Source organism: Hetaerina americana, unplaced genomic scaffold (genome assembly GCF_022747635.1).
Source record: "Hetaerina americana unplaced genomic scaffold, ioHetAmer1.1.p SCAF_65, whole genome shotgun sequence".
Classification (NCBI taxonomy): domain Eukaryota; kingdom Metazoa; phylum Arthropoda; class Insecta; order Odonata; family Calopterygidae; genus Hetaerina; species Hetaerina americana.
The window spans coordinates 668284-678243 of NW_027287261.1; the positions used below are offsets into that span (position 1 = coordinate 668284).

Below are 9960 nucleotides of genomic sequence, written 5' to 3' on the forward strand. Positions count from 1 at the left end.
ATTTAGAATGTGGCGTGATTATAATCCCTTCGTCTGAATAACCGCCCCTTATAAGTCGTCCCCGAGTTCTCTCCCTCGGTTTCATTTGCGGCGTTGGCGATTCGAATGGCTTGCTCTAGGACCTGTTAGATTTCTACTCGCGCCAGCCAGAGGTTTGCTCAAAATGATGCGTCACCGGCAAGAAGGTCGCTGGTTAAAAATTTGCACGGAAATCAAAGCAATCAAATCAATGGGGCCGCTACGAGTTCGAACTCTTTCCACCTTAGCCTTGCAGCCAGCATGTAATGTAATGCCTAATCGGCTTCCTCGCTTGCAATACATCCCGCCCACCCTCGATAGGCATATGTGGATATGATGATTACCTAACCAATGCCATGATTGAATACGCTCTCATGAATGGATTTAATTCCCCCGCGTAAATAATCACTTTCTAGGAATTTAATTTCGCTAAAATCTGTCAATCAAAAGGTACGAACCAGGAAGTTTTCTCGCGAAATTTACTATTGCCCGCCAATTAGCGAAGGAAAATGTCATAACGAGTGTAAAACCACAATTGGCGTGGATATACGGAAGAAACGAAAAACTACTATGGACCGTATAATTTTTAATAGAGAAGAAGCGTTCAATGTATAGTGTTACTTTGGTCGATACTACCCGCGGTGCAAACAAAGTTAATGAAATGCTTGAAATCTCGCAGCTGTTTACGCTCATTAACATTCACAACTATTTAGTATGATACCTGAGAGGTTGTGAGGGAGTAAATCGAGTAGTTTACTACATTAATATTCGCCTATGGAGAAGCGAAACACTACTATGGGGCGCATTATTTTTAAATTTAGCGGAAGTGTTAGGTATATAGCTTTACTTAAGTCGACACACTCCACGGAGATAACCGAAAGTTAATGAAATGCTTAAATAGCCTCTCGGCTGCTGGCCCTTACAATCATTCACAACCATTGTGTAAGAATATTTGTGAGGTTGTCGGCCGATATGTACAAATACTGTAAACATTTGTATTTCAGCCTCCTCATGAAAGAACAGACACTGTGCAGACTTAGTCTAACTCCTACTCTTTGACCTTCCTCACATGCGTGACTCTTCCAATGATTAATAATCATGGCTCCCTTCAGCACAGATCTAGAGGTTATCAGAACACACAACTCTATCCACCAAGTCAACGTGGTCCCCCATGGAGAGGTTTTCACGAGATAGGTGTTCACGTGATTTTGGGTCTTATCAGGTGATATTTGAGGCATTAATGCTTACAACCCAAAGAGTAATTATCTACCAGTATGGTTAAGGAAAGAGTCTTATTCCATAAGCCTTTTAAGTCATTATATTTAACAACACTCCTACTACTCGAACAAATGTGATTGAAATGTGGGCATCTTCAAGGTCTTAATCCACAACTGCAAATGATAATTAAAACTGAGTGCAGAATACATAAAAAAATATTACAAATAATTGAAATACATAGTCAATAAATTAATGACAAAATCTGATTGAGTGGTTGCCAGAGAAGAATAATTTCCTAAATAAAAATTGTTTTATGCATTAGCTTTACAAGCTACAGGCCATTGAAGTTTGAATGTTTCTGCCAGAAATGGTTTCAGAAATATAGGGACCTCTTAGACTCTTAAAAGCATTTTATGACACAGGAAAAATACACTTTTCATCATAAATTTCATTTGCATAGTATCTTGAACCATTTTTTAATGAAAAACCAATGAAATTAAATCAATATGTGATACATATATTCCTCAGGAAGATGCAAATGAATAAACACTTTTGGTATATTTTCACATTAGATTACTTTATCACTATAATAACATTATGTATAATGAAAGTAATTCTAACCATATCATGTTAGCTAAACTCATCTAAAACCAAAGCACTAGATGATGACAAAAGGAAACTGGCCCACTTTATACGTGAATTTCAGATGAATTAAAGCCTAGGTGAGCTCTACCTATCAAAACAGATCATCAGGTTTATTACTGAGATGAGGATGAAATCAATTGCATAGCCAATTTTGGAAATTTTTTACAACTCTGTGAACTAAAAGGTGAATGGCACAGCAAAATATATATTCACATGAGAATTGGTTAAATGACATTCAATAAATGTTGTGAAATATAAATAACTTTAATTGAGGCTTCCACTACAGTGCACACTAACTCTTACAGCTTTGGTGGATGACAGAAACAATGGAAACAGTACAAATGATTACCTTCATTTAGTTCAGGCAGATTCCATAGTTTCTGAACTCCTAAAATGTCTACATCAGGTCCAAAAAATTTTCATTAAGGGCAAACGTTGCCACACATAGAATCCTGAGGTAAAGCTCACTGCCATGTACCATTTTTTGGTTTGGAGATCTTGGAGTCCTACGCAAGGATTGCATTTTCCTGGTATTCTTCATGCAAGTTGCACATATCTGGAAAATTCTTAAGTCTACAAAAATGAGTATTTATTGTAACAATAGCAAAACCATTTCATGACACCTTTCCTCAATTACAATTCCATGAAATATATACATATATATGCATATATTGTGATGTTTTAATGTACCACTGGCAGTGCATTGCCAATTGGATGGCAGAATTATACATATTCATCTGGACGAAAATATGTTATTCAAAAGTATTATTTATAAAGACAAATTCTCACAGATCTTTAAGTCTCATAATCTCAATTCATTAACAATTTATTAGTCCTAAACTTCTCCACATAATCTTTCATTGTTGTAAATATCATATAACATTTGGGTTCATTGTCTACACATTTGAGGATGGCTTAATCTACCTTGAATTGCAACAAAAATCATGCACCTTTTCATTTTGATCTTTTAAATCTTCAATAAAGAAGTAAAACTCATAATACACTAAGTTTTATATACCTCTGAACACTTATTACTTGGTTTGTGCTTCCATGGGTAATTTGTTGATATTAAATAAATATATACATTTTAAAATATTGATCTAGTCTGCACATGTACAGACCTATGTAAACCACTCTATTTTCACAGTAAATCCCCGAATAAATCTTTCTCAAAATTAGGATACTGAAGTAGAGAAACTCGATTAAAGCATTTATTGCTTGCATAGAAGGTGTAATCAAAATTGGAAATTAAGGCACTAATCCATACTGGATGCTGAAAGGGATACTGTGTCCAGACCATCTCAACCCACTATATATATAATAAGTGCACATTCATAGCTTCAACCAAGTTATAATAAATACAGGACTTTGAAATAAATTATAATTCCACTACATATCATACAAAAGTTTACTTATAAAATAAAAGTCAAGTGATGGCATGGTACCCTTGATGAACAAACGTTCAACTACTAATCATATGCTCTAAGTGTTCCATCCAGGAGATCCACAGCTAAAGAAAAGCCATGTAATTTGCTGGGCACTAAATTTTTGGTAGCCCACAATTGGTACATGGAATACACTGGCCCATCTACTCTCCATAGATGAATTTCATACGCCAAAAGGCTTTGTACAAGATGAGCTCTAGGACTACCAATCAAATGAACCTCAGTTTGCTAACTGTGAGTTACAAAAATTGTAAGTTCGTGCTGAGATATTAATTACCTCGAGGAGAAAAAAATAAATGAGTAAGGTAACTTCTGTACAATTTCACACCTATAATTTTGAGAAAACTGTCCATTGTAACATATGGTATTTTCCTTTTTTATGGCACACATGAAACTAAATTAGATACATTAGATTGCACGATAACAGAACAAGTACAAAAGAAATGGAAAATGTAACAAACTTTGTAAAATTCCTCTATAAAGTATAAAGTCTATTATACTTTACTACACTACATTCATGCAGTTTAAAGTAATGTACAGGAGTAACATATAGCAGTTTTGTTTTCTAGAATGAAAACAATGTTCACAAACCATTTTTAAAAATGTATCACTACCTTTTACTAATATTTACATAAATATAATAAACCGATTCTATCTTTCTCATTGAGAAATAATGACTTGTACATATAAGGCAAATTCATAGAATGCAAAATGGAAGGCAGACGTAGAAGCAGCTTTTAGCATACTTGGACTGAACCCTTTATAAAGGCTCATAAGTCCCTCTTCACGAACTGTGCTTGAAAGGCAATCCCATAATCCTTTATAAACAACAACCTGGAAAGGAGTTTTCTGCATTAAAATCAATAGTAAAAATGGAACATTTATCATTTCAGAAGTACACTTAAAACTCAACCTTTCCAAATGATTCTCTTGATTTCTCAAATCCTCTTATTTGAAGACGCTTTTTGATCAAATCTAATGGATAGACTAGAGTCTTTGATGCTAAACCAGCAAGAGCGCCAGAGCCAAGTGTGCCAACAATTGGAGACCACAAAGGTTTATCTCCTCCATTGGTCGACCCTACAAAAATAACATCATTTTAGGAGAGAATGATTTATTCAACCCTAAGCTATTATGAGAAATAATTAGAACACCATCGATTCTATACCTGTTTTGTTAAACTAGCGTATTTTTAAATCTATACATTAAAATTCACACATATTTCTTCTTACAAATTTGCGCAAATTTCTTGATAAATAACTACGTAATCACTTTATCAGCTGTCTTGTCTCATTCCCATTTATCTCATCAACGTCAAGAATTTCATGCTTGTCGTTGTTGTTGTAAGGGACTTGCCCAAAACTGCAAACAATGACCCAGGTTTTCTAACAAAGGTCATAACTGGAGATGAGTCATGGGTCTACGGCTATGACCCTGAAACAAAAGCCCAGTCTTTCAAATCAGAATGATCATCAGCTGTGATGAGACAGCTGACTTTGCTAATTGTCTTGAAAAGTGGAAGAGATGCTGGGATAAGTGTGTGAGGTCCAGAGGGGAGTGCTAAAGTACCGGTTTCAATTTTTTCCTGATATGTGGGTGAAGTGCTGAATTCGGACCATCCGTTAACAGTGTGCATCATCGCAGATCACATTGGCATCAATAAAATGACAGCGCACACCATTGTCACAGAACATTTTGCAATGAAAATATCTGCACTAAACTCGTCCCGAATGTCTAGACAAACAACCAAAAGTGGAGTCGATTGTCTGCTTGCGAAGACCTTCTGCAACAGCATCATGATGATTCTCCAACCCCCTTACAGCCCCCACTTGTCACCAGCAGACTATTTCCTATTCCCAAGAGTCTAATCCTCCCTCAAAGGACACCACCATGGGAACCTAAGTGCCATCAAAGAAGCTTGCACGTGTACCCTTCCAGAATCCGCCAGCTTTCGAGTCATGGAAAAGCCACTGGCAAATGTGTGTCTAGGGATATTAATTTAAAAAACTTAATAGGAAACAAAACTGGTAAAATACCTAAAATTGGAAAATCAGTTGTCTACCACATAAATTGCAATGCATCCAAGTTTATTTATTTGATTTTGAACCAGATTGATTAAATATTTTGAACTAGACACAAAGAACACCTGGTCCATTAAAAATACAACAGATTTAAGTGATTCAGCATTGCCCAGCATTTAATCAATACAGACACACACCACGCCGGACAAAGCAACTTGAATTTCAACCTTCAATAAGCACAAACTTATATTTGAATTCCTTGACAGTCACTACATTTCCTAACCTAAATAATAAATTATACATTGATTCAGGGGATTTGGTAGTCCAGGGTTAGAGCATTGAACAAATGACCAGAGGGCCTATTGGGCTGAGGGTATCTAGAGAGATGTGATCAGTTTGATTTCAGGGCATGCCTCTCTAGGCACCCTCAGCTTCACCTGGGCTACGAAATTTTTGGGAACCAGAACTTAATGGGAAATCATAGGCTGCACAGAGAAAGGATTGGGCCCTTCTACCCTGATGTATGAATTCCACATGCAGTTGTGCTTGGTACAGGATGAACTCTACATGTACCTATAAAACTGAGCTTCGGGTTGATAACTGCGTTTATGAATTTTTCACATTGATGCAAAACCCATCCTTTCTTTCCAATCATTTACATTCATGCACATGATAGAATACTCTCCATTAAATACCCTCTTCGAACTCTGTCCCTTTTACCAACTTTACCTTCTTTTCCAATTCAACTGTAAGATAAGCTTTTAGAAGTCTAAGGATTTCAAAAATAGCTAGATAATATTTACTTTAGAAATAAAATAAGGTTAACAATCTTAAGGAAAGGCAGAATTATCTTACCCCATTTACAATGTCCCCAAGTTTTAATGAAAAAATTATATAGACCAAATTGAGCGCCAATTAGGGGTGCTGTCTGCAAAACAGCAGGGGTTAAACCACGGAAAAATGATCCAACTCCCTCAGTAGTATACATGGTGATGACTGCATGGCTCATTCCTCTGTATAACTGTGACAAAAAAGCAGAATATTTAAGGAAAACGAAAGGGATATTTTTAAATTTAAGACAAAAATTTTAAATTATGCAGGTAACTAAATTTATCAGCAGAAAAATCAATGTGTAATCTATTAATCGAACCACAAAACACAGACCTTAGGTTCACCTTGAGCAACAAGCCGGGTCCGCACAACATCTATTGGGAATGACACTAAGGTGGCAATGGCCCCAGACAAGGAACCACATGAAAAATGTGTCACAGGACTGCGCTCATTGACCCAAGGACTAGGAAAAATAGGCACAATCATTTTGTGCCATAAATGAGTGAGCAACTGAAATGAATAAAACTGCAAAGAAAAAAATTAAATTAATAAAAAGGAAGAATAATAACTCACATCAAGTCAAATATTCAAACACAAATACAATCACCATGAACCTTATTATTGTGCATATAATTATATTAACAACAATAACATGTATCTTCATGAATGATCTTTCCTGGAATTTTTGTATTCTTTACTACTCTAGAAACTAATATAGAGATGGAAGTTCTAAAAAATTGATAATCATTATGAATAAATTACCCTATAGTGAGTCTGTTAACTGTTAACCCATTCTACATTTGACAAATAATTACCTGAGCAGAACCATACACAACTGAGAGGTATTGTGCTGGTACATGACCTTTCCAGAGAGCTTTCAATCCTTCATCCCGGCATATCCGTTTGGTAGCTTGAATAACACCCGTGTACAGCCCTGGAGATGGCGAGTTCCGTGACAAAGGCTCCCATTGCAACTAAAATAAATTGATCAATCATTTACCCTGAATCAGCTCATTTCAGATTATGTCCGACAGAGAAACAGCAACAATGATGACTCCCTTATAAAACCATGACTTTCAGATGGTTGTATGATAATCATTGTCTACAGGTATCTCCGTCAAATATTTAATATTAACAGTTTGTCTGTCCATCCTTCCCGTTGAAATATGTCCCTGTGATCTTTTGAAAAAGTATGAAATTTGGCATTTTGATAACATGTAAAACTAACTGAAAAATAGAATTCCCGAAAATTTCCATTTTTTTGGGGTTCCTGTAAACTCATTTTTTCCGCATCATTGAAGCATAATATCTAATTTCACACTGGAAGTGATGCAGATCTTATTAATGGTTGAAAAAATTGGTTTCCTATGCATGGGTAAATATGATAAAGGTAGGATGGGGTGGTATTAGTCTGGAGGGGCATGAAATGTAGTCTAATGGGCTTTCATCATCAAGTACAACTGCTGACTTTGAAGGCATTTGAGATTTAAAGAAATAGCATTTAAGTTGACATTTATTGCTCAGCATGAACCACTCCTAGGATTAGAAAGGTGGAAAATAGGGAAAATATACCATTCCATTAAAGGAATTAAGTGAGAATACAAAATTCACATGTTCATAATTATATTCATAATGTTCAGGAGTAAAACAATATCAAGTATTGTGGAGACACGTAGATTGATATATAAATGAATTTCCAACATAAGCAATGGGAAATCTGTGAAGAAGTTGATAAGAAAAATTTCATGTGGCAAATAGTCACCTGAAAAAACTGTAGGAAAAAGATACAAGTCAAAGTTGAGTCATAATGCTAAATGGATCAACCCAATTGATGATGAAACCACCGGTGCAGTCTTTGGATCCCAATATACAATTATTGGCTCTGCCCTAGACACTGGGGTCATCCAGAAAGTGCTTTTTATAAGTCACTACACATTACCTGCAATTATTGGTATTTACGACAAGTAATATGTTCACAGTCGGTGTACCAGAGAAATTCTAAACAAAATGCACACTGAATCACGTGCCGAGAAAAGTAAATTGGTAACTTTATACATTGCTCAATTTTGAAGTGATTATAACATTTTTTGGGCTGAGATCCATATTTATTATTTTTTAAATGGAGAAGATAGGGAAGAACTTTAATAAATACAAATTTAAGTATACGCGATTTGCGACGTGATGTTACCACCTCCCACTGTAGTGTACAACGATCATTACATTTTTTATTTACATTTTAAGCAAAAAGGCTGACCAAGAAATCATCTCTTTAAAGACACCTACTAACGAAGCATTTACTCGTTCACTAACTTGACAGCGTTAAGTGATTTTTTTCCCATCAGTAAATGTTTTAAATGTAAGATTATTCACTTGAAACAAAAGTATCACCTTATACTTAATGCGTTATAATCAACAACCAGTTTACACTAATGTATAACTCATGTATGCCTAAATGGAATTAAGACGGTGAATCATTCCGCGCAAACCCATGCCGCATTAACTATTACAGGGCGTTCTTCCCGGGCTTTAACAGAAGAAAAACCGTAACAGCCTACCTGAAATCGAATTTTCAGCACATCGAAGGGTTGACAGATTGCTCTGGTTAATAAACCACTGACAGCTCCGGCGACGGCATGTTGAGTATTTTTCAATTTCCTTTCAGATGAAGGATCATAACCAATCATTGTCCTTCATCAAATAAAAACAATCACTTCATCGTCCACTGAGAAATTTGGAACTACTATATAGAAAAAATCAGCTGACTTGACAAAATTGATCCGATAAATGAATACAATGCAATTAGTCGTCGATAACAAGTAATAGCCTCAATTTCAAAATCCAATTGCCTTGGCAAACACTAATTCTCTTGCTGTCCTAAACTTATAACCAGAAGTTCATCACATCAAAACATTTTTGATCGATTTTAAACCCCATCTGCAGTTAGATAATTGAAATAGTGCTGCGCTCAACTTTGAAAGGACTATGAACTGCTTCAATTTCTTAAAAGCCTTTTACCACTCTCGCAAATATCTTCCTGACCTTAATTATGGCCCCAATTTAGTAATCGTCGTACGCATGAAGAGTTAGCAACAGCAATCATTTTCTGATAAGAGATACAGTCAAAGTTTGCGAAAGGTGTTATATAGATCAGGGAATAAAGGAACTATGTTTTTTTATGCCAAAGGCCCCATCCACTTTCAACTGTATGATAATAGGTATAACTCCGATAAATGATGATGGCAATATTGAAAAATTAAAAAAAAACAATGGGTGTTCTTTTATGGTTATCCACATCTCTGATAGTATTGTATATCGCCACATTTGTGAGCTTGGGTATTTTCAATCACACACAACGTACAACTATGAAGATTGGCTGCTTGATATGTTGGAAATTCGCAAGAAAAGAATCAAACTTGGGGTTTCTAATCATATGGGTAATTTTGCTCCTCAGATGAAACCCATTTTGGTTTTGGTCTGTCAGTCCAAAATAAAGCTAAGAAATAAAGATTCGAGATAAAAATTAAATCCTTCCTTGTATTTTCAAAATACTGAGCAAAATTTAAAAATACTATTTTAAATCTTTGAGGTAACCGAGGTGTTCAATGGGCTAGGATCATGAGTTTAGTGGATCGAATCCAAATTTATGCCCTACAAACGATACCAACGATACACGATCAAAAGGTCATCAGTTTCATAGCACCTAGGATTACATCGAGTTTACTCCGTTAACTGAGGTAGTTTTTGGACATAGAATGGTAGGCTACTGATCAGAGAGTCAAGGT

The 9960-nt window shown here is 35.6% G+C and overlaps 1 protein-coding gene across 1 annotated transcript; it reads right to left on the minus strand.

Annotated features, from left to right (window-relative positions):
• Window positions 1-2063: 2063 nt before the first annotated feature.
• Window positions 2064-9065, minus strand: LOC139696013 (mitochondrial thiamine pyrophosphate carrier-like). The gene is made up of 6 exons (XM_071594625.1): window positions 8734-9065; window positions 6994-7152; window positions 6512-6703; window positions 6203-6368; window positions 4240-4406; window positions 2064-4160 (listed from the first exon to the last, which is right to left on the minus strand). Exons 1-6 carry the CDS (start codon window positions 8860-8862, stop codon window positions 3987-3989), a joined length of 987 nt encoding a protein of 328 aa, XP_071450726.1. The 5' UTR covers window positions 8863-9065; the 3' UTR covers window positions 2064-3986.
• Between the last annotated feature and the right edge of the window lie 895 nt (window positions 9066-9960).